The sequence below is a fragment of the Chaetodon trifascialis genome, chromosome 1, assembly GCF_039877785.1.
Source record: "Chaetodon trifascialis isolate fChaTrf1 chromosome 1, fChaTrf1.hap1, whole genome shotgun sequence".
In the NCBI taxonomy this organism is placed as follows: Eukaryota; Metazoa; Chordata; class Actinopteri; order Chaetodontiformes; family Chaetodontidae; genus Chaetodon; species Chaetodon trifascialis.
Window position 1 is genome coordinate 21,303,349 of NC_092056.1, and position 25,585 is coordinate 21,328,933.

Sequence of the window (25,585 nt, forward strand, 5' to 3'; positions counted from 1 at the left end):
AAGAATGGCTTTCTCTGCTCTGTAAAGCGCCTTTATTTCTCTGGAATGCAGCAGCCCTCTTTTTCAACACTGACGTCTTTTCAGATGCTGCTCTGTGGTACTACTGTAGTGGTGCAGGTGGTTTATTCTCCAGTGCACTGGAGAAATCAGTGTATTGAGATGATGCATAGGAATTCCACCTATTGTTCAGTTTCTACTGAAAGCAGTGCTTTAGATCTAACTTCAGATAGACAAATTCACCTGCTGCTCCAAGCTGTCTAGCTCTGGACCGTCTTAAGTTGGACAATTTTTCAGTGAATCCTTTCCAAGAAGACTTTTTTCAAATTTCATAAACATGGCTGACCAAGCAACCGTGTCAAACCACTCAGCCGCCTTCACTCCTGTGGAAAACATTTGCCTTCGGCAGAAATTCATCATTTACAGGGAAGTTTTAATATGTTGTGACTATTCAGAAAAATCAAGTTCCGACTTGGAGAATTTACATGAACGCCCAATCTAGTCAGAAAAACAACAAAAGTCGCTGACTTTGACGTCATATATGCAGAAACATGACGAAAGTAAATGTTCAGTTGATGGTAAGAAACTCTCTATTAATTAAATGTTAAAACACAACATATCTTCTTTGTAGGGTCCATGTCGTTTCCACATTACAACTTAAAAGCTCATGAAAGCACAGAAGTCAGCTGAACGACCATCCAGGGAGTCGGTTCAGACTTAGCCTGGACGGGTTTGAGTGGCTAACTTTTTCAGAGTCAGAGTTTATTTTTCAGGATCATTACAAGTTGCTGAATTGTCTTAACACTTAACTAACACTGGATTACTTCATCTGAAGAAAACAAATCTGATCCTTCTCAAGCAAGTTCTGGAGTTATATCTAACATCAGACAACGTCAAACATGCTCATCGTGTGTGTGTGTGTGTGTGTGTGTGTGTGTGTGTGTGTGTGTGTGTGTGTGTGTGTGTGTGTGTGTGTGTGTGTGTGTGTGTGTGTGTGTGTGTGTGTGTGTGTGTGTGTGTGTGTGTGTGTGTGTGTGTGTGTGTTTAGGTGTAAGTGAGTTATGATTCAGAGAAGGGGTGCATGATTTCTGCCTTTATTGCCTCATTAGCTGTGTCACTGCTGCTTCTGCTGACTGTGTTTTTGAGGGGGCCAAACCACAATGAGTAACTTCCTGTTGTTCCAGCACACCCGCATACACCTGTCTCTTAATGTCTTTACCTCATGTGAGTCGTCGCCCCCCCCCCCACAGATGGAAAAACTCTGCAGTTCTCAGATTAAGACCAGTCTAACACTACAGACCAGTCTTGCATATCTTTGGGAAACCAGCCCCTGAGTTGCTGCAGGCTGACATCCTTAACTATTAGCGTATTCACCTTTTGTTTCTCAGAATAGTGCCTCACATCTGAGCACATGCCCTGTGTGCTCCTTCAGTGAGCAGAAAGTGCTGAACTCAGATCAGTTAGGTAACAGCGAGGTCTGAGGGCCGCTCCCTGTTAGCAGGCTCAGTAACTATAACGCCCTTTTTTTTGCAGAGTGACAGAAAGCATGCGCTCTCTTCCCTCTGTGCGCCAGGCCAAGGCCAGATATGTGGTCTGTTTTAATATCTCAAACATGCTGCATGTGTTGGCAGACATGTTTGCTGTCTTAGAACGAGGACATGTTTCTTGTAAGGAAAGATAAATCAAAGCCTCTCCAGCTTTTTCACAGTGTTCCTAACTACTGTTTTACTTGGGTTTGCCAAGTAATTCTGCTTCCGAGTTGCTTTTCCTCCCCCCTCTCTCCTATTGGTACCCCTCCCTTCTTCCACTCCCTCTTTCAGTTGTTTATTCAGGTGTGCACACTGAGGGACGGAGGGAAGCAGGCACATTCTGAAGATTGTGTGGCACCATTTCCCCTGCTCCTCATCCATCTGCAATCTGAAATGTGAAGTTCCGATCAAGTGTGAGAGCGGCGCTAAACAGCACATATGAGCGAGCGTGTTTTTGGAGGGCGGCTGTCGGGGGTGGTGGGAGTGGTCGACGCCATTGACAGTACAAGCTGCGCAGTGGAGCACAGCAACAACGGTGGTGGACAGCTGAGAGAGCAGGAATGTGGTCTCCTCATTATGTGGACAGGCTACTACCACAGCCTAGTAATTGGCTCCCAGGGTCTACATCAGTCCCACGAGCTTTCACCTCACCGTTCAGCACCATGATTGTTTGTGTGTAGGACAAACAGGAGGGAGGAATCAGAGGTAGTTACAGTTTTGCATTTTATTGCCTCCTCAAGGCTGATTCACTCCTTGTGCTGTTATGTTGGAGTTGCTCGGGGTTTTGGAGGCCCTGCTGACGGGATAGTTTGGATCCGAGGCAAGAAAACTGTCTTGAGATTGGGCGAGACCACTTGTTTTGCTATTCTTCCTCCTCCTCCTCCGTCTCCTCCTCCTCCCGCTCATCCTGTGTTTTCCAGCTTGCTCGCTGTATTCGGGAGGAGTTTTCTTTTGGTTTGTGTTTACAAGCTCTTTGATAATTGCTGGTCCCAGCAAAGTCGTCTGATAACTGTTTATGTGAATATTCTGTGACAGCTTAAAAGGAGAGTGAGTGTCTCTGCTCGATCTTGGAGGAGATGTGAGGCGGGAATAACTGATGTTGATTTCAAAGCTGTAATTAATAAGTAACCATTGTTTGTTTTCCATTTCAACATCTCATCTCCTTCAAACAACTGATATTTGGCACTAAGGAGCTTTTTTTTTTGTCTGCCACATTTTAGTGTCAAAATATCATTTTCAATTCAGCATAAATGCACTTATGCTGCACATGAAAGGATCTAAGTGGCTGGAGTTGGATCAGAACATTAAAATCCTGTTTGGTTGTGACTGTTTGTCCAGTTTATTTCCCTGAAACAGACGTCATGACTGTCACAATAACAACTCTCTGATTCCCTTATTTGACCTCAGTAGCACCCTCTACAGTAAAGTCGAGGGACTGCAGATTTGATACAACACAAGGACTCTCTGCAGGTCTCTTCTGACACTTGTAAAAAGTTGTTACTTCTGTTGGATGTTTAAGCTTCACTCTGCAGAAAGTCTGTGCAGAGTTTGTCACTACAAGATGCACACATACAGTATGAGCCTGATTTTTTGCAACTAGTGTGAAAGCCAGTCATGGTTCAGTCTGTAAGTCACATAAATGTGAGGTGCACGCACACACACATGAGGACAGACTTTCCAGTGGAGTAGGAGATATGTTGTGCCAGGCAAATTAACTTTTTAAAATGAAGCGTATTTACATATTAATTGATTCTAATGTTATTAACAGAGCCACAACAGACTCAAATGGTAATCAGTAGAGTGTTTTTAAATGGCTTGATGTCTGAAGGGGATCTTTGAGTTAATATGAATAGCTCAGGTCTGAATTGGTTGCAGTCTGATTAGCTTGTGGTTAACTTTTCATTGCAGCTTGTCTAAAATGGAAAACCTAACCATAACCACAGCAATAAGGGGTCTGGTCTTACTTCGTGAGATGTGGTCTTGAATTCATTTTTTTGCTTGTTTGTTTGATTTTTGAACAGCATTTGTTCATCCCCAAAGAAAAGAAAACATTTTATTTTATTTTTATTTTCTGGGTCATTGTGCTGCCGTGGTGTCGGCCAGGTGCTGTCTCCACTCCACTGCTGTTTTCTGGGACTCCTGTTCTGTTGTCCAGGGCTGACTCTGATATTACTACTCTTGTTTCTGCATCATCAATGGTCATGTGCCTCAGCCTAAACAAGCGGACATATGCTCAACAGGAGCACTTGGCATGGACAGATTTGTTGTTCTTGTCTGCTCTTATGACATTTAGCTGCAATAACCATGTGTTGTGTCACCCTGTTTTGGAAATGTTGTGTCGTTTTGAGGGATAACTGATAGCTAAATGAGACATGAAGTCTTGAAGTCTCTGTAACATACTCTGACATACCTGAACTGCTTGCAGGGGGATAAAGGAGGCGAGCGGGTGCTGCAGAAGAAATGGACCACCTTCCTGAAGGCCCAGCTCCTGTGTTCCCTCCCCGATGACGGCTTCCCCTTTAACATCATCCAGGACATGTTTGTCCTGAAGCCAATGGGAGACAGCTGGGAGAGCACCATCTTCTATGGCGTCTTCACCTCCCAGTGGTAAGAGACGAATGGAGGCGTTTGTCCAGTCACACACAGGCACTTTAATGAATCAAATTTATGTTCCAGTTTATGTTTATGCACGGTCACACACACTTGAATTTACACGGCTCACATACACCATCTTCAGCCAGTATTTATTTAACATCTCCACTCAAACCTGGCAAGTTGCCTTTTCCTACTTGGCTCCTCTGAATTTGGAGCAGCTGTAATGAGCTTAAACACTAACACAAGCTCATGCAACCCCAATGCCTAATTAATGTATCAACCAAATAAAGGTTTTAATATGGAAATTGTTCAAGCGCCCACTCTACAACTGTTCTCCAGTGAGAAGTTGCTGCTCCAGTTTCTTGAATAAAATGACGACAACAGCAGAAAGGGTGGACTGGGAGGAAAATGGTAACGTGCTGTAAATGGGTGCTATTGTAAGACTAAGTCTTTAATGGCTCCATTTTCACACAGCAAAAGAGGTATGGAGTCTTCAAACAGGGAACAGATATGGACTCATTATGTGTTTCGCAGGTATAAAGGAGCATCAGGCAGCTCAGCGGTGTGCGCTTTCACCATGGCGCAGGTGGAAAGAGCCTTCAGTGGGCGCTACCGAGAGGTCAACAGGGAGACGCAGCAGTGGTACACTTACAACCACCCAGTGCCTGAACCACGGCCCGGTGCGGTGAGTGGAGCTATTCTGTGGCAAAACAATACAGTTCAGCTTCATCTGGTTCAGTCTCTGCATCTGCATCAAGTGCACATTTTTAACATCCCAAATATCTATTTTTCTTATTATTTTTACACTTACAATGTATATTACATACCTAAACATACTGTCTGGCTGAAGTTCTGCTTAACCCTTTATGAGAGGAGCCAAACAGTTGCCTCAAAACTTAAAACTAGCAGATATTCACCTAAAAAGCAAGTCAAAAACTACTACATCAGCAAATCCAGGGGTTTCTGCTGTTATAGGTATCCACTGCATTCAGTCTGTGTTTCCAGTGCTGCCTCACCCTAAGCTTTATGTGCTAAGCCAACGTCATCGCCCTCCATTCAATCTCATTGTAAGTTTGTATTTCCAGAACCACTCCAGTAAACAGAGATTCATTTTTCATGTCTAATTTACTCCCACACAGTGCGTGACCAACCACGCCAGGCAAATGGGTATCCAGTCGTCCTTGCACATGCCTGATAAAGTGCTCAACTTTGTCAAGGACCATTTCCTGATGGACAGTGTGATCCGCAGTGCTCCACTGCTGCTGAAACGCAGCGTGCGCTACACGCAGATCGCCGTGCACAAGATCCAAGGCATGGAGAGGGCGTACGACGTGCTCTTTATTGGAACAGGTACGGCTCATTACACTGCAACAGCAACTTATTTGTGCATATTTTCATAGTTTTTAGGGGAAATACTTTCCTATATACTTTTGTGTGTTTGATTTGTTGCTTCTGTCCCTCCATAAACTGCCCCCTGGCTTCAGTATGCCACTTCCACTCGTTCTCTGTGTCTTCCAGATGACGGAAAGCTCCATAAGGCCATCAATGCCAACGATAAGATGCACATCATCGAGGAGATGATTCTATTTCCTGAGCCTCAGCCTGTGCAACACATCGAGCTGGATTCTCAGAGGGTAAATCACAGCTCTGTCATCTTTAATACACCTGTAATGATCATGGTCAAACTGGTTCGTGTCAGTTTATATTTCATGTTTACCCATTTCAGACTTAGACTCATTTTCAAGTCATGAAAATGTGGAAGAGCCAGATTTACCAGAGCACAAACTGGTTACAGACATTCTCTTTCCACAGCGGCCATTCCATTGAGTTTTCCTCTAAGTTACTGCACCGTCTGGAGCAGAGTTTATGATCCTCTCTGGCATTTTACCCGGAGCTAAATTTCATTACCTTTCTCTCTTTATTACATAATGGCCTCTCCCGGGGCCAAAGCAGCCAAACAGCAATCTTATCTAAGATTATGTAATTCTAAGTCTGAGATACTTTTTGTGAATATACTCTGAGCTCCAAATAGGGATATGAAAGACAGACAGACTCCACATGATGTTTATCTAATATACTGGTAGATAAGGCTGGCTAAATATAGACTGTGCTTTTGGGAACACAGGGATGTGCTGTATGTCAGGATCGGCGTCACATTCATGGTGAAAATGCGTTTCTGGATAACAGTATTTCTGCACAGTGACCCTGACTGTCTGAAAAGTGTTGAAAAAGCTAAAGAAAAAATACAAATGGAGGTGATGCTGCTGGCAGAGAGCAGCTGGCCAGAGTTCATCACACATCACATGTGTATCACACATGGTTCGTCTTCTCCGCAGGGTCTGCTGTTTGTGTCGTCCAACTCCGGCCTGGTGGAGGTTCCTGTGGCCAACTGCTCCAACTACCTGAGCTGTGGAGAGTGTGTGTTGTCCAGAGACCCCTACTGCGCCTGGACTGGGCGGCTGTGTCGGGATGTCAGGATGGCTCCACCTGACAGGTGAGAGATCGCATAGATCGGGCCAACAATTCCTCAACCTTTCCTAAACAGTCACTTTGAATTCGTTCCTGTACCTTCACTCACTGCCATAGACATTGACTCAAAATGTAAATAGAAATGATAAAAATAACTTTGATAAAAAAAAAAATCTAAATTATTTTAAAAAAGATTTACATCACACAAAATGTACAAAATGACAGTAAATACATGCTCACATACACACACTGGACCTCATGTAAGAATATTTTCATATTCTTATCCTAAATTTCTTACCTGCTCATGAGGAGTTGGACATTCTTGAGATGTCCTCATTAGGATTTTCTGTTTGTTTTGCTAAATGCTAAAAAATGTCCTTAAGCTAAGCAGTACATGACTTCTACAAGAGATGACGTGGCAGGCACAGAGACGTTAGACAAGGGAATATTATAGCCTTGGTGGAGGTGACGTTACATTGTGTATGAGGCAGCTGTCTGAGTTAGAAAACCTGTGTCTGTACCAAAACATGCCAATAAATATCTAAAATCCTAAAACCCTCACAGGAATTTGGTAAGCCAGGTTGATGATATGGTGAATAGAATTTTGATTTTGCATTTTTTCAGGTTAAATCCATGTTTTTTCCTCCCATACAGAGAGAAAGATAATCTGTACAACATGTCTGGGCCACTCATGTATTTTGTTAGCACCTAAGAGAAAATTCTAAATGTGAGAAAATTGGTGAATACCACAAATTCTCTTAACGAGCTTGTGCATGCGACTTAAGTCCGTTTGTCCGAGTGCTTCTTGCATGAGGCCCAGTGTGCTCACATTGTGAAATCGTGTTACCTCACCTTGTTTAACCACAATGGACTTTGATGAATGTGTTTTTTGCTGTGTAACATGTGAACACGCACCCAGACAAACATGAAATAAACATGCAAAAGCTCATAGTTATATGTGCTTGAAGAAGTAGCTTTTAAAAGAGCATTGTTCTGTTTGTCAGACCGATGAGGCCGCCGAGTACTCACAGGTTTTAAATGACAGGCTTGAAGTGGGTATAGACACGATGCCTGTCATTAAGGCTGCTGACCCTCACCTTGTTGTTTTGTTTGGTGTGTTTGGTTTCAGTCACTGGCAGCAGGATGTGGAGGAGGCCGATACGTCAGCCATTTGTAACAGGACATTTCCCAGCTCCAGATCAGCCAGACCAGCAGCTTCTCGTGAGTGTGTTTCTGTGTGTGTAGCGCTCTTTGATTAAAGTATTGCAATTGTATTTTGACAATAATTTGTGATTACTGTAAAGTCACAATATAATATTGTTCTTGTTTTTTGTTTTTATGTATAGGTGGCTCCCATTGCCAGCTCATTACAATCCCAGCCAACACATTCAGGGTTCTGCCCTGTAAGCTGCGCTCCAACCTGGCGCAGAGGAGGTGGCGCTACAGCGACAGCACCAGCCAGTTCCTATACGCCACGCCTGAGGGAAACCTGGTGGTTGTGGCTCAGGCTGACAGGATCGAGACCTACGAGTGCTGGTCTGAGGAGGAGGGTTTCCGCCAGCTGTTGGCCAACTACTGCGTGAGGGCAGAGCCCCGCCAGGAAAGCACTACTCTGATTGGTCACTCACGCACACCACACATTGAGCGAGAGGAGACCATCATCCTGCCCGGGGAGTCCCGTTCTGAGCAGGTCCACACGAAGACCTACTGGAATGAACTGATTGTGGTGTGCGCCCTGCTGGCCTTCTCCCTCGTGGTGTTTTCCCTGTTTGTCATCTACAGGAACCGAGATCACATGAAGTCCATGCTGAAGCAGGGGGAGTGTCCCAACATGCAGCAGAAGAAGCCGAGGATAGTGGGGAAGCCTGCAGAGAGCTTACCCCTGAACGGTAACACCATTCCCGTTTCCACTTCCGATCACAAGGGCTACCAGACATTAAATGACAACTACATCTGCAGCACACCCACCCACGAGTCCTCGCCAGACAACAGCAAGAGCTTCTCCGAGTCCTCCGACAGGCGGCCACTTAACTTGAAGGAGAGCCACGTGGAATACTCCCCAACCTGCCCTCGGCCCAGAGTGAGGCTGGGCTCGGAGATCAAAGACTCTATCGTATGAGAGCACAGTATCCGCTAAAAAGATGCCACCCTGTATCTCCATGAAGGATACGGGCGACTGAGCGAAGGAGAGGAGACCTCGACATCCTTCTACATCGCAGCACATCTTTTATTTTAGTCATCATTGTTCTGTGATCAGTGCGGAGGTCATTTCGTTTATACCATTTCCACTCCGAAGCCAGAGGTCGGTCCGGTTTGCTGGAAGAGGGAGCGGCGGTCACATACTGTGGCACCTGCTAAGAAAAGTTACTACACATCCTTTGTTTGAGTCATTCTCATGGCCACTAACAGCCGCTAATGTGTGTGAGTGTAGGACTAGGCAATATGAGGAAGAAAATAACAAAACAGAAGATCTTCTTCCGATATCAGTATTTATCACAGAATCTCTTTAGGTATGCAATATCCAACATCAGATCGTCTTTCTGATCTCAATCACATGATATAACAATAAAAAAAGACAACAAATAATAAGTATTGATATGTTGCCCAGCCCTATTTGAGTATGTGTAACCTTGCACATTCTCTGCAGAAGATGGCCGCCACAGTCTATACTTCTGTTGTTATGCACGTTAGAACCAAGCTACAGCAACATGGTGACCAAGAGTTCAGGTTCAGGAGAGTATAATACATGTATTGCATATTCATTATGATCCACGCATTATGGAAGCAAGTCAGAAGCACATTTGTTCTCTTTCGCTGAAAAAATGTCGTGACTGTATGAGAATAAAGATGTTGAAAGATGAGGCAGACCAGGAGAATAAGCCACACCTTGATTAAAATCGAGCCCTCTGAACAAAGAACAGTTAAAAGAACTTTTAAGAAAGATGATCAAAAAAAGGTGATCATTAACTCTGCTTCAGGGCTTAAAGACATGCATTTAGCTCCTGAATGTACGACGTTGTTCGAGGAAGGTCTTCATTCACACATCACTGCACCGTGGACAATTCAGGCAACCCGTTGCTCTGCATCTGTGCGCACCTGAGACAGCCCCGTTCTTCAGCATTGACCTGCAGGTACCACGATGGGCTTATAAACTGACACAGACACCCTGGCAAATATGGAGAAGAGACCTGCCGTTGTTACATGTCAGTCAAAGCGGACATTTCAAACACAGACAACCACACCTCTACCATATTCAGGGCGGCACCAAAATCATCACGTGCACTGTGCCAAAAAACAAAACAAACTTGATTGTCGACTCTAAATGCAATAGTGCCATTCTGTTATGACCACTCCCATGCTTTGTGTTAGCATTGATCACTGTCGAAGAGCACATGGTGATGGAACCAGAGTTGGGTTTCGCCAAGAGTAAAGCGGCACTAATGATAAACAAATGTGAAGTGCGAGATTGGAAGTTTCTCTAAGACTGTTAGCTCATGACGAACCTTTCAGACCACTTTGGGCAAAATAATTGACTTTCATGTAAAATCTGAACTGGGGCCAAAGGATATAGCATGGAGATTGCTTCATGTGAAAACTTGTCTTGTGGTTGTGAGAAAAATATTCCTTCAGCTACCCTTAAAGGAGTTACAGTATATGCCTTCTTAATGTACACTGAAACACAGACATACAGCTAGTTTAAGGCTATTGAGCTTGACGAGCGCTAACAATACAAATTTCTTTTAAGTGCTAATAAGCCCACTCAAAAGGAAAAAGTCACAGAACAACTAGTAACAGCTGTCACTGCAGTGGAGAGATAATATTTAGTGGCCTCTTGTCCAGACTGCAGCTGCACCATGTAGTGATGTAGTTCAGAACGCCGTATCAGCTCAGTGTACCCTCCCCCACCAGGTCATATTTCTTAAATACATGGCATTCACCACACTCAGTCAGATGTCAAAGCGACGCTAATGTGAAAGCACAAGTAATCAGGGTCTTGAATACTTACAGGTTTGCACATGTCAGTAAAATTGGAGCGAACTCTAAGAAATGCAACTACTGAGAGACAGAAGGTGTGGCTGCTACGGAAAATGATTCTTAGAAATCAGCTATTACAGGGACCAGCGCAGCCATCGCAGACACTCTTGCACCCACATTGCTTAGACTTTTGAGACTTAACAAGCAGAATTTTCCAAAGATGTAGGAAGCTGATAGTGTTGTGTAAATCTGAATGGAAAACATTTACACAGCCATAGGGAAAATATGGCACCACATGTCTTAGCGTACATCACCAATTCACTGTATTGATCAAGTAAGCCTACAGTATATATTCCAGTACCATACAGAATAAACATTTTGCTATTTCGAACACTGAGCAGATGTCAAAATGCTATGTAACTGCTCCAGGTTGACAAAGTAATTGCACAGCATACTGCGCAACAGTGGTCAGTGTTTCCTCTTTTCTTTAGTTTTTTGTTGTGTATATACAGTATCTGTGCTTAATATTGTGCGTTTTTAAGGGACCTTGTGCAAGATGTGTTGTAGAGATAGTCTTAAAACTAGAGAGTGAACACTGCTGATATTTTGTTTTCATAGCGCTTTACTGCCTACTTCAGCAAACATTTCAACTCTTGCACAGAATTCTGCACATTTCTCGCTGTGCTGTTTGTTCAGCACCTGGGCTGTTTTTTTATCAAGCATGTCAAAGCAGGAGAAGAGTCTTTTTGTTTTCATGCCATACTGAATTTAAGGGGTTGTTTGAAAATGCAGGAGATAAAGAGTTGGATGAGAAGAATGATACCACTCATGTCTGCACACTAAATATGAAACTACCACCGGCAGCTGTTAGCTTAGCATAAAGACAAGAAACAAGCGTAAACCTACTAGCCTCGATCTGGCCTCATGCAGTAATACCCTGGAGGCTCGTTGTTGCCTTGAGGTTGCTAGGAAACCAACGAAAGTCACTGCTCCCGGCCGGTAAAACTGTAATGTTTTGCCATTTTGGTTTTTGTACATTTCTTTCAAAGATAGTATTTTCATTTATAGTAGTTTTGTTGCCTTTGGACAGAAACAGACTAGCTGTTTTTCTGTATTTATGCTAAACTAAGCTAACTAGCTAGCTATTGGCTGTAGCTTCATATTTACATAGAGGCATGGGAGTGGTTTCTAACTTCTCATCCAACTCTTTGCAAGAAAACAAGTAAGTCTGTTTCCCGGAGGGTCTACCTATTCCTTTTAATCTTGTTTCCTTGCATGTGAGCCAAAACTGACAAAATAAATCTAACCAACAGATGCATAAGACGAATAAATCTGATTGTAAAAGCCTTGTTTGTCCCCAGAGCTAAGGCAGATTTTCTCACTGATAAAAGGCCTCTCTGGTGGCTGAATACCCTGCTTTGAGATGCTTGGTGGATAACCTCACAACATATTTTCAAAATGCCTTTTAGATATCAAGCTGTTCTGCCTTTAGCCTTGTGCCACATTGTACTCCACCCAGCAGTGACCTCACCAACAGAGATGTGGTGAATGGCGTGATTGTAGCCCTTTGTGGGCACACTGAACTCCACAACACGGGTCAACAGTAGATTTACAGATTCACCTCCACCATTAACTCTACCTGCAAACAATAAGACTGGGAGCTGCTCAAAATCTTGTACCATTCTGCAGTCTCGGCTTGTGTCAAAAGTGATACTGTGCACACTGGCAACATCTGTCTGAACAGGTCAATATTGAAGAAGAATAATACTTGTAATCTCATATAGAACAGCTGAAGTTACAATGCCACTTGACCTTAATAGTGTCATAAATGCCTATTTATTAACGACGTGCTTTTCATTAAAAAAGCAAATACTACCATGGTGATTGATGCTTCATTTTGAGTGGCTCCTCAGTAATGCAACATACTGCACTGGACATGAATGTAGACAACTATATCACATTTTGTAGAACAACTACAGCAGTCTATTTTCCTACAACAGCTTAAGTAGGCAATCCATCGCAGCATCCTTTCAGGGTTTTGTTTGAATGGTCATCCTATGAAGAGACAGCACAATAGAAGCAGTTCATCATTTGTGCTGCACGGTGTAGTACTGCAGTAAGATGCAAGCACAGCTTCAAATCCTCCATATCGGCCCAACCACGAGACACAGCAGCAGCTTTGCCACAGCATACTCAACACCATAAGCTTAGTTGACTGAATAACTATTAGACAAATGTGGTCTTGCCTGCATGATTTCTTTTTTTATTTGTTGTGTAAAAATAACATTGTGAACTGTATTTTTTGTATCATTGAGATTGTGACTGTTGTTTTTATTATATTGTACATAAAAGCACTTTATTTTAATTTTTTAAGATAAATGAATAAAATACATGTTTTGACATATGGATGTGGGAGTCATTTATTGCACTGAATGGCTGTTTAGTCCTGGATATTTGCATAGAGGGCACGTTTAAGAGAGGAAGAAGGCGAAAATGGCTCACTTCAATACCACATTTGCATATAATTTTAGATGTGAAAGCTGGTGTCTAAACATCCATCCATCCATCCATTGTCTATACCCGACTATCACTTTTCGGGGTTGCGGGGGGGCTGGAGCCTATCCCAGCTGTCAACGGGCGAGAGGCGGGGTACACCCTGAACCGGCTGCCAGCCGATCGCAGGGCAACATATACAAACATACAACCATTCACACTCACACTCACACCTAACGACAATTTTAGGTCGGCGTCTTCATTCATGTTTCGCCATCACTGGCTCATCCTGAAGCTGCTGGGCGACCAGCTGACTTGTAATGTTCGACTCTGTTCGTGCCGGTGTGCAGAGTGATCATTGAAACCTGACATTTGTCAATACTGCTCATGCCAACACTGTGTGCTGCCTATGGCCTATAATTTATACATTCATGTATGTGTGTATTAGTCGGGGATTGAAGTGTGTGAATGAAATGCAAAAAATCTGATGAGAGGGCCTCTTCCTCACAACCCTGAACACATTCAGCTCCTCACACCCAGCTACAGTCTAATCATTTTGCTGCACACTGGTCATGGATACACACAGTTTCAGAGGGCAGCCCTGTCATAAACATCAGCTTTGTGAATCAATACAAACAGTTATTTTTGGACACTGTGTAGCTGCCACCCAGTGCTGAATGGCGTTTACTCAGGAGGGACACAGAGATGATGACACGGAGACTGTGTGTGTCACTGCTGCTCTGTTTGATGATGGTACAGCACAGGTCAAGACTGGCTTTGGTTTTCTTTCCCTCTTGGCTCTCTGCTGTGGACTTTGAATGCTACACAAACACATCATCTAGTACAAAATGACTCTTTGCTGTGGATCTCTCCAAACCCTCCACCAGCACCATCCTCTCATCAAACCAGACCTAATTTCATTCATGAGTCAAATCACCTTCGTAATTAACTGAATATCAAGGTCCTGGCTGTAAAAGAAGTAACTTTCTATAAATCTATAGTCTATTTTTTCACAGCCTGGTAGCACAAGGCGTTCATCAGTACAACTTTACATATATTCTTTCTGGAAAATGTATACATATTCAGTTATTTAGTTTTCCTCCTTTATTCATGACCACAGCTGCTGCAAACATTAAGCAACTCTTCACATCCTCCAACACTTGTTTACTGCATATGACTGACCATTGCTTGCACAAGACACCTGCAAACATCAAGCCTGCTTAATGGCTCATGAGTTACTGCATTATATTAAGGCCATGTTACAGATGGTCTCTCTGACAGAGGGAAAAATCATCTGTCATTGTCGTCAGTTGACAGATGTTATCTGACCATTCGGGCAATTGTAAAGTGCTTAAAAGAAACCAGAGTGAGGGCCGTTTTTGAATGCAAATTTTGACCATCTGGCCCTATAAACAAATACCAGACGCTTACCAGAGCATATTTTATTCTCCATTCCTAAGAACCAAAACCAGCTTTATTACTCATCATTCACAGATATTGACATATGCAGCAAAATGTGACACATTGGGCTCTCATGCTGTTTTCCAGGGCAGCAACCTGTGAGTATTCCTAGTCTGTAAAGTTGTATCTAGGTGCCACATTTAAGAGCTTCAGTTTTTACAACTGTCACACAGATGAGGGATTTAAGTAAAACACTGAAGTCCTTAACTGAGAGAAAAAGACTATTATGTAACAGCAAATGTTTGGGATTCTAACACTGTACATATGACGTGGTGTACCACCAGGGTCTATGTTAGGACCCACTTTATCAAATAAAATTGTAAAACAAAACATTAGACCCAAACAATATTCCAATGACATTTTGTCACATGAATAAAATTCCTCGACAATAGTTTTAATGTCAAATTCCAGCATTTGCAGGCAACTGTGCAACATGGCTAATACTCTCTGTCTGTGCCTGCCATGTGGCACAATAAGTCATGTGCTGATTATTGAACTGTCATTTCCTAAATGTAAGTGAAAAAGACTTTTCTCTGTTATCTCCGTGCTTTATGAAGAAGCAGTTCATGGCCTGTTGAGGAGCAGTGAATTAACAGCAGCTGTCAGACAGTGTGCATAGTCACAGAGAAGTCTTGCGTGTATAAAACCAGACTGAGAATCTCGAGATGCAGCTCAGAAGAAAACACCATGTGGCAACTGTCAACCTAAAGTGTTGTTTTTAAGATTTGTAGGTAAGCTGGCGTTTGCTAGCTGGTATTTGTTAGGTCTAGTTTACAAGGGCAGTGTTTATGCATTACTTTAGCTTACAGTTGCTTACAAGAAAGAGCCTGAGGACACAACAGTGCATGTTTTTCATTCTGCCTGCCAGTGGCACGTGAGCAAAGGTGTTCAGGTGGTGTACGACTCTTCAATACACAGCCTGCGTGTGGAAAGGCGAGTTCAATAATCTATATATGGTGCTTTTTTTTGGATAGAGCAGATGAGCAATTAATTCAGTATTTAGTTCACAAAATGTCTGAGATGCTTTCCCAGAAGCTGGTGTCACTTTGGGTTTGTTGGCAGGAACAACAAAACAAAAGATAGACACTTATGTATGTGCTTATACACAGCTGCTGTGTGATTGGGCTGTTTACGACAAGTGGTGCTGATCATGTCAAATACAAGTGAACAAATACAAAAGTGAAAGCTAATAAGCCTATAACATACCACTGGGGGGGGCTCTGCTGTATAAAGACATGACGAATGCTCCAACTTACATGCAGACGTCCATCGAGTTTTAAATGTTCGCAGCTCGGTGGCAGATATCACTTTCCACGTCCACAGAGCGCCACATCAGGATTCGTAATTCAAACTTATTTGACCATTGACGCTAATGTTCATGTTCACGGACATGCTGAAATTGACCCCAGAGTCAGCATTCAGTAGAGGCCTCAGACCCAAAACCAGCCTCACCATGGACAAAATATTCTGCAAGAGAGTCTGCTCAGACAGCACTGTGAATAAATCTCACCTTATTGATGTCCTAACACCCCTGCTGAGACAGAGATCTGCTGCCAGCAGGAATAATGGGCCTCTTCCCTCACAAACTGTCCATGTGTGTGAATGCTCTGATGGTCACATGGGCAGAGCTGACTGCGACTGTGCACAGAGGACTCTCATCCGGCGTCTTTCCTCAGAGTGACTCAGGGTTAATGAGAACAAAAAGAAACCTGTCCATTCCCACCTTTGTTCTCTCATGTTCAGCCCTTGTCTGTCTGTCGTTTCCTCTCTCTCAATCCCACTAAATCTCAACATCTTCTCTCTCTTTTGATGTTCTGCGACAGATCCAATTTACTTTCACCGCCAGCCGCTCATCTGCTGTCACCGACCATTTGATGAAGAGCAAAGACGGTAATTTGCTATTCATTATTAACAAATCACTGCACTGTGAAAAGTGCCTTTTGTTTGCCTCAGCCTTGAAAACAATTACAGTCAGCTAGCGTTTCAGTGTGATTGCATTGCATATTTCATGGCAACGCTTCGTTGATGGTGAAATTGAAAAGCAGATTTACTTTTCACAGTCAATGAAAGGAACTGGAAGATCTTTTAAATCAGCCCATACCAGCTTCCCAGGTCACACACCATCTCATCTCTTTTCAAACTGGGTTTTCATATTACAGTTAATATTATTACATGGATGATGACTTTAACTCATCTGGTAATAACCCAGAACATCTCCTTATTAAAGACATTGAGTAGTGTCACGTTGTAGGCCAGTTATAGATAGATAGTCTTGCACTGTCTTGTGTCTCAAGCACAAGCTTAGAAACATGCTTATTCGCTTGTTCCTGACTGACACCACTCTTGTGTCCAATATCATAAATATGACGCTGCAGCCAGCAGGTGATTAGCTTAGCATTAACATTGGAAATGGGGAAACAGCTAGCCTGACTCTGTCCACAGGTAAGAAAATCTACCTACCAGCACCTCTGAAGCTCACTGATTAACATGTTATATCAAACTAAGTGCAAACGAAGTTTAAGATGCCAATTTTATGACTATTTCCTGGCCAGGAACAGTAACTTCCTGTAGTCTCCAGGCATTAAGCAGAGGCCAAGAAATAAGATGGCACTTTTCCAAAAAGACTACTCATTGATAAGGACAGCTTCATTTATAACTCTTGAAAATCTACTGACATAAAAGCTCAAAAATATATCAATCATATAACTCTAACACCAAAAATGTCAGCCCCCATGTCACCGTCCTTGTTATGGAAGGACACCAAATATTGCGTGGACTCTCGAGGATTGTCAGAATTGTGTGTGTTACTTTCATCTTTCATTAAGGTCCAGGCCTGTCAGAGGCCAATCATATATTTCAAGAGACTGGTGATCAGTGACACTTTTCATGAAGATGAATGCATCATATTGCATGTGTGAGCATGTCTAGGTTTTCCTGCCTGCATGTGCACTTACACTCTCCCATACATGCAGACATTTTTTGCATTTACTTTCCAGGAGCTCAGCAGACTCTCTAGTTCAGAAAATCTGTGGAAAAACAAGCTTCAGTTTCTGGATCGCCATCTTTAGAAGCAGTCAAGTGTGCATGGGTTAAGAGATGCAAGATCGTTAAAAAAGAGCAGAGCAGGAAGAGTACTTCTACTCCATTTCTCCACATACACACAGCACTGATGGAAGCAACACATTTTAGATGTGTCTTCCTATTGTTCTATTAAACTAGTCTCAATGTGGAATTTCATAGTCCTGTGATATTCAAATTACAATATCGAATATTTCCAGACAAATCTAAATTAATTTGTGTTGGGTGAAGCTTGTCATAATGCAGCAGCATGAGACATACCTGAGGACATGTACCCCCTGCTCCATCATTATCTGTATCATTATGACTATGAAGAGATAAGGCATTGTGTACACACTGTAGCACATGATTTATAACATCCATCATTCACCGTGCAGTCATTATCTAAGTGGCTGCAGCAGTGTCATTGTTTAAAAAATGCATTATTTTCAGAAAACAAGCTCTATTAAAATGTTGTGCTGCCTTCACCCTCAGCATAATGAAACAGGAAGAGCACCTGCCCGTGGTTATATTTATCAGCTACATGATGAGCACCATAATCACACGTTTCTTCAAGGGACAATCTTGTATACACTTCTTATCAATTAAAATAATGTTGCATGTAGCTGGAAAGCTGGTAAGTCTGGCTTCATAAAATGGGATGATGAAATGTGACAAATGTCCCAAAGCCAGGACAATAGCGATATTGCATGTGCCTTTGCTAACTGAGCCACTCGGATTTATTACAGCATCAGTGTGGAGGAGGTGTAATTTTGGGGAAATGAGAGGACACTGTCAGAAAATATTTGTTCAGCCCTGGTGACAAAAGGTATGTTTTAAACACTGTTTTCTAACAGTGGCCATCCACAGAGCCACCATACAGTTATACTGTTGGCTACTGACCTTGTAGTTAGTGGGTAGCATGTCTGGACCAGATCTTTTGCGCTCCAAAGTGATGGATCTTGGAGAGAAGACTGAGATGATAAAGCCCCAAGTCAAGTCAGATCTTCAGCCCTCCTGAACTCTGAGCCTGTGGGACATTAACCTGTGGATCTGCACTACGACATCATAAAAATGTCATCTTATTAAGCCTTTTTAAGTGCAGTGTAGGAATGGGACTAAACCAAATCAGTAACCATTCTGCATGTCCCATTGTATTTTACCTATATATCTGTATTTTACCGTTACACACAGTATAGGGTTTCACTTTATTTAGATTAAACTTATCTTTGCTGTGTGTAATTTGAGGCTCCTATTTAATATATGGAAAGCCAAGTAGCTACAGCACATTGTCCATCCTCTCCCCAGTTTGTACTCTGACACAAGACTGTTCAACATTGTAAATAGGAGAGCAACAGTTCTGCTACAACAATGCATTTCACCCAGTGCTCCCCTATCTCAACAAATTCAGTAGAGAAGGCATAAAGGGATGAGGCTTTGTGCATGGATGTAATTAAATGAGCTGACTCTCGTCTTTTCTTTGCATTCTGCGTCTCATTACCACTGAGCTCCTCTCTTAGTCTGTTTTAAAAGAACTTGCCAAAACCCACAGTCAGTCTGTTGGGCCTTATGCTGCAATTTAAGTGAGATCTACCCAAAGCTGTAAGCAGAGCATCATGGATGATAGCGGATAAGGTCTGAATTTTCTTGAATTTAACAACTTGCTGATTCTGCATTTGTTCCTCATCACTATTCAGCTCCTCAGCTACTTGCCCTGCTATCTGAGATGGAAAAAGCTAAACCGACGACTTAATTATACGCCCTGTAATTTGAGAACTGAGGACACAAACTCACTGGATTTCAGTAAGTAGACACACAGCTTATTGACTATAAATAGGCTGAGCTGTAGCTTACTAGCTCTATGAACACTATAAAATATCAGCTATATGCACTTATGTTGGAGGATGGCAAATGTTCTCCAACGTAAATCAAATGTTCTGCAATAGCTGTGCTTGAGCAGGTTGTGCGCGTGTGTATTACTACATTGTGGGGACATAAATCTGTTTACACAGTCACATTGCATGGACTCACCATCCTTATGGGGACAAAACACAAGTCCCCATAATGTAAATCATTCAGTTTTAGGGTGAAGACTTACGTTAAGGTTTGGGTTAGGCAAGTGGTGGTTATGCTTACGGTTAGATTAAGTCTGTAAGTCTGTGTAATGTCCCCAAAAGAGATGAAAACGCAAGTGTGTGTTTGCTTCATTTCAGTGGTCTGTGTAATTCTTGAATTGACCCATAACCCCCATGTATTCTTGTAACTGGCTTAAGCAAAGGGAGCACATAATGTACACCACAACCAAAGCAGCCAAACACAATATAAATGTTTGAGCATCCTGACAGTCCAATGTTCAGCCAGTCAGATTGAGAAAATATCTGAGTGTATGCTTCCACCTAGTGGTCACAATGCCTCTACTGCAGCATTACAATGGGTGCTGACACACTTGGTTTAATGACAGTAAATTTTGGCAGGGCCCAGTGTTACACAACAGAAGACAAGATGTATCTGTTCCTTACGCACAATTAATGTGGGCAGGTTGTTATATCTTGTGTTATTTATGGAAAATAGAGCTTCCATAAAGAGCTGTTCTGTAAATCACTAGTATCAACATGAAACCATGTCGGGAACACTGTTGAATTTGACTATCATGTCAATGTCACCGTGTCCACTTGTATGCCACTTCTGAAATTGTATGTGGAGGGTTTCCTCTCAGCAGACCACTGCTTTAACATGGTCATGTGACTCGCTTCCATCTTCAATCTTCTTGTGTATTGCAGGCGTTCAGCATGGATTTGTGTTAATTGTGCTGTGCCCATCATAGCCTACTGTATTTTTCTAGGACACACACATTGCAGATCCTGATGCACTACTGATGGAAGGTGGCCATGAGCTGTGAGCACACTCTACTGTACTGGCTTCACAGAGACGAACACTGTTTATCCTGTGAAGTGATCGTGTTGACAACATCCTGTTGTAGACATGCTGAGAAAATACAGTGGCAATCTCCAGTAAATGACTGTGAACATTTATTCTTTGCTCAGGTTGATCGATTTGTGTGTTGGAATTGCTTTAGATAAAAAAAACAAAACAAAAAACATGTTTTTGGCTGTCTCATCAGATTGAGTGCATCTGCACATGATCAGACAGACATTTTATCAAGGAAAAGTTGAAAGTTGAAATATTTAACTGAAGTATTTGTAATACCAAATATTCAATAGTTTTGCCAAATTTCTGAGAAACTGAATCAAGTTGAATTATCTAAATACCAGAATACACTGAAGAATAGCTGGTAACTGTTTATTTCCTGAGGATTCCTTATTCCCCTCTGTAATAAGAAGTTTTCAATAAATTGCATGTGAATGTGATGTCATTTAAGAAAGATGCTCAAAGATAATTAACAAATCAAAAACAAAAAAAAAATTGCCATTCAATGTTCCCAAAACAGAAATACAGATCATGACAAAAACATTACAGAAATTGTATTCTGACACCAACATTCAAAATAACTCAAGCAAGCATGAACTAAAAAGATACAATTTATTTAAAACCAGCAGGGGACATTTTTGTACAAAAATACACAATCGTCACGTGGATGCTTTGTGTCAAGAATTGTTTATCTTTCTCCTGCTGCTCACACCACTGATGCTCCTCTGCATGCAGCACCAACATGGGACAACCGCTAACTTGCTCAGACATAATTTCACCAAGCAAACTAACAAATCCAACAAGCAATGTCATTTGCAATGGGGAAGGATGTAGGATCCTAGATTCTCGAGGCTAGACAAAAATGACAGATCCATTCTCAGAAGTATCAGGAAGAATGCTGAACATGGGATGTTACTGAAACACTGAGTTGAATTCGTCTCTGACGTCATCCTTTACTTGGACTTGGTGCCTCCTTTCCCCCCTTCATCTGCCTTTTTCTGCTTCTGTTGCATTATCTCGGCATCTCTTGGGAACAAAGAGACATTTGAAGAGAGAATAGACTTTGTTAGGGCACACTGTACTGTAACACATGGTTGCAAGAAATGCGTCCTGCTCTTGAAGCAGATCAGTAATTGGGCCAAGAAAAGATTCTTGAGCAAAAGCACTGATTATATGAGGAGTTGCACACTGTAAAACTGTATCATGGAAGATTTCAAGAATTGGTTTCTATGACTGGAGCGCATTAACTGCATGGAGCCCAGCGTGAAATACCTCACAGATCTCTACATTAAGTCTAAATAAAACATACAGTGCTGCAAAGAGCCATGTGTGCAAACTGCTGCCTACCTCTGCTTCCGAGCAGCCGCAGACAGCCCATCGTCGCTCCTCTTCCCTTTACCCTGTTCATTGCTTTTTTTGGCATTCTTCTGGCGTGCTAGCTCACGCTGGTTTCCTCCTGCATGTCAGACAAAAGAAAAAAAAAAACAGACAATATAAACACAACCAATGGCACGTTAATGAGCAACACGTCAAGTGTGTGAGCTACACCCTTTAAATCCTACTGCTAATACTCCAAAACACAGGGAGCACAAACAACTTTAGATGCATTTTTAGCGCCTAAAAAGCAAGACTGCAAATTACAGAAGGTACTCTCAAATAAAGCACGTCTATACGATGGCAAACACACAATTGGTGCAAAATATGAAAGCAGCCGACGTGGCAGCTTTACGCCAAGACCCGCACAGAGGGCAGCAAAGCGTCTCCCATCGTAAGAAAGACTGTCGCTGCGCTCGGATTCATAACGAGCCACATTTGAGGACATACAAACAAAGAATGATCGAGTTTGACAGTCTATCAACTCAAAGCATCATTGGCACAAAAAAGAACCCGAATATCCGTGTTGTCGCTTTACTAACCATGGCTTTAGGGCAGGCCGAGGTGTAGACTAATAACTGGACAACAACATGGCCTATCAACGTCGAAAGGCGGACAGTGTAACACACAGCTACGTGGCGTACACCGTCTTATGAGCAGAAAAGCATCGACTCTGTTTAAATCGGCTAAGATAGCACAACCAGTTGCGTAAGTGATTAATAACCAAGACGAAAACACTGCTCTGGCATCAATTCCGTGATAAACGGTCAAGTAATTTCAGCACGTAGACGTAACCCGGGTCGGCGGTGGCCAAGGATAACGAGAGGCAAACACAGCGACCACAGACTACATGCAATCGAATTAAGTACATGAAAGTCTTACAGTCAAAATATATGTCGATACCCACTGGTCATTTTAGTAATCGATGCTTCTTCCACCCGAAATCCAAATCAGCTCAGCCACAGGGCCGTTGATTCCCCTGCCGTCGCTCCACTCCAGTCGCTGTTTATTCTTTGGTTGCGCCGCTGTGGCTGCCAAATATGCGCGAGACTTCCGTGCGAGAGCTAGAACATTCCAAATTGCACTGCGCATGCGCGAGACAAACAGCCAGTCTGAGATCACAGATGAGGATCATCAGTCTATGATTGCAGCATAGTAACAAAGACTCAGGTGGAGATTAGGTCATTCAAACCGTTCACATCAGTAAAAGGAGCAAGAGCACATCCATTGGAAACCATTAAAAATAGAATTCTATGGAAATCCTTAATCAGCTAAGTATATTATTTGAAATAATTGTGTTTTATCAAATGGATATTCATAGAGATGACATTTCATATTCTTCCTAAACCCTTGCAAAGACAGCTGAGCATCACTTAGATGTGGATACAGGTTTCAGAAATAGCTGCACCTTTGTGCAGCAGCCTTTTTGTACTTTTTGTTTTTCAAGCTGCTGTGTGTAAGGTCAAGCATTAACCTTGAAGCACAGCAATTTTATAAAAAAAAGAAAAAAATACTATATATTATGCATGACAGTTACTGCTGTCATCATTTAATGTGGGGCTTTTCTCAGTTTGTCACTGTATTTGACAGTATTGTGTGACTCCATCACACAGAGAATCAAATGTCAAATTTTACTGGCCTGCAGAGTCTGTGGCTTTTACTGAAGGAGCCTCAAACTGTCCTACAGTCAGTTTTCTGATCTTCCGTCATCCTGGGCCAACTCCAGGACAGCTGCTTTGTATCCACAGTAAAAATGTACATCAAATGAATTTGATTAACATTCAATCTGGTGTACTTCTTGCACCTTGTATGTGTGCATGTTCAGTTATATATATTTGTAGTGTTGGTAAAGGCACAAAAGAGAAATGGGGGAAATGTTCCTGGAATGTAACTGCATGTGTGAATGGGCGCATGCAGGGAATGTTCCTAAAAGGTTAGGTTACATTACAGCCTCTGCTTACCATGAAAAGCCTCACCCTGACCTGCTGGAGATAAACATTGCTCACTAATTGTTCAACTGTCTCACCCATTTAAAATGTTGGATGGCCCGAAACTTTCTTCAACTCAATGAACCATCCATCCATCCATTATCTATACCGCCTATCCCTTTCGGGGTTGCGGGGGGCTGGAGCCTATCCCAGCTACAATAGGCGAGAGGCGGGGTACACCCTGAACCGGTTGCCAGCCGATTGCAGGGCCACATGTAAGGACAAACAACCATTCACACTCACACTCACACCTATGGACAATTTAGAGTCATCAATTAACCTAATGAGCATGTTTTTGGTCTGTGGGAGGAAGCCAGAGTACCCGGAGAGAACCCACGCATGCACGGGAAGAACATGCAAACTTCACACAGAAAGGCCCCGCCTGACCCGGGGATCGAACCGGCAACCTTCGTGCTGTGAGGCACGCGCACTACCTGCTGCGCCACCGTGCGCAGCAGGTAGTGCTTGTGTTTTAGGATTGATTTTAAGATTCTACTGATCACTTTTAAAGCTTGTCAGGGCTTGGCCCCAAATTATATCGGCAATTTGTTGACCCCATACAATCCAACTCGTAGCCTTAGATCCTCCGGTGTGTCACGCTTGGTTGTTCCGAAGCTGAGACTCAAAACGAGAGGTGACCGCGCCTTCTATTTTTATAATGTTATCTCTTCATTTTATTGTATTGTACTTTTTTTTTGTTTGTTTCTGTTCTTTTCTTTTTCTTATCAGTTTCTCTTTGTTTCCTCTTTAGAAATTGATCTTACCTTCTTACTCTATTTGCTCTTGACCTAAACATGTTCAGCCTGTTTACTGGCCTTCTGTTGGGCCCTCTGCTCTGTAAAGCACTTTGTAAACCTTGTTTTTAAAAGGTGCTATATAAATAAAGTTATTATTATTATCATTATTATTATTATTATCATTATTATTATTAATGCTGCCTTGAGGACCCTGGCCTCACTGGGATCATCAAAGACCCTCACATCAGAACTGAGAACTGAATAGAATTTCTATGTAGGCCTACAAAGAGCGGGAGCACCTGCATTAAGTTTTTTATGTCTCTTCTCAATGCTACAAATAACTTGCTAAAATACATTGAAATTATCATCATCATCATCAAAGCCATACTCTATCTCTATTTCATTAGGAGTTTATTGTTTTAAGTGTGAACTGTGGACATGATTTGGACACTTGGTCACTCCACTGCCCAATGAAACCCAGTCTTTGGAGTCACAGTTCTGACATTTACCTTGAGCTCTGAATTAAACTTTAACCACCACAACAACTCCTTATTAATGATGTCCTCAAAACACATGGGCAAAGTATGCATATAAAGTTATTTTGGTAGTTGGTAGTGCCATCAGCAACAGCTGTCATTTAAGTGGGGATCTAACTATCACTGAATGATTGTTTGTAGCTGTGGAAATTTGAATTTAAATTTTTTAATAAGATAAAGGGAACAGTCCTTTAAATGAAGCTAAAACCCTCCTACATATGATGGTTTTATCACATATAATTCAGTATTTTTAGAGAACTGAAACATGATTAAGGCATGCAGTCACATGGCGATACATTAACAACAAAATAAGTTTTTGAAATTAGAAAACACCATTGACAACAGCAAAAAACAGTTAAAAAACATAAACAATGTGGCTTTATTAAACCAGGAAAATATATACATACACACACACACACACACACACACACACACACACATTACAT

General features: G+C 42.2%; 2 protein-coding genes across 3 annotated transcripts in view; one reads left to right on the forward strand and one right to left on the reverse strand.

Annotated features, from left to right (window-relative positions):
* LOC139332041 (semaphorin-4B-like) overlaps positions 1–12,967 on the forward strand; it is a 55,814-nt gene extending 42,847 nt beyond the window's left edge. For both annotated transcript variants that reach the window (XM_070963735.1, XM_070963727.1), the window contains exons 9-15: positions 3,952–4,133; positions 4,656–4,806; positions 5,261–5,471; positions 5,640–5,755; positions 6,458–6,615; positions 7,720–7,811; positions 7,937–12,967. In XM_070963735.1, the coding sequence (XP_070819836.1) occupies positions 3,952–4,133; positions 4,656–4,806; positions 5,261–5,471; positions 5,640–5,755; positions 6,458–6,615; positions 7,720–7,811; positions 7,937–8,709 (1,683 nt within the window). In that variant the 3' untranslated portion in view covers positions 8,710–12,967. The remainder of the gene's footprint in view (positions 1–3,951; positions 4,134–4,655; positions 4,807–5,260; positions 5,472–5,639; positions 5,756–6,457; positions 6,616–7,719; positions 7,812–7,936) is intronic.
* An 8,130-nt stretch (positions 12,968–21,097) lies between these two features.
* On the reverse strand, positions 21,098–22,930 carry LOC139336294 (small EDRK-rich factor 2-like). The gene is made up of 3 exons (XM_070970352.1): positions 22,786–22,930; positions 21,852–21,960; positions 21,098–21,530 (listed from the first exon to the last, which is right to left on the reverse strand). The coding sequence occupies exons 1-3, from the start codon at positions 22,790–22,792 to the stop codon at positions 21,458–21,460; spliced, it is 189 nt and encodes a 62-aa protein (XP_070826453.1). The 5' UTR covers positions 22,793–22,930; the 3' UTR covers positions 21,098–21,457.
* Positions 22,931–25,585: the final 2,655 nt, after the last annotated feature.

Excerpts from the sequence above, each read along its gene's own strand:
- LOC139336294 (XM_070970352.1), bottom strand. Across the intron at positions 21,531-21,851 it reads GCGGCTGCTCGGAAGCAGAG|AGATGCCGAGATAATGCAAC; the intron begins GTAGGCAGCAGT and ends TTTGTTCCCAAG.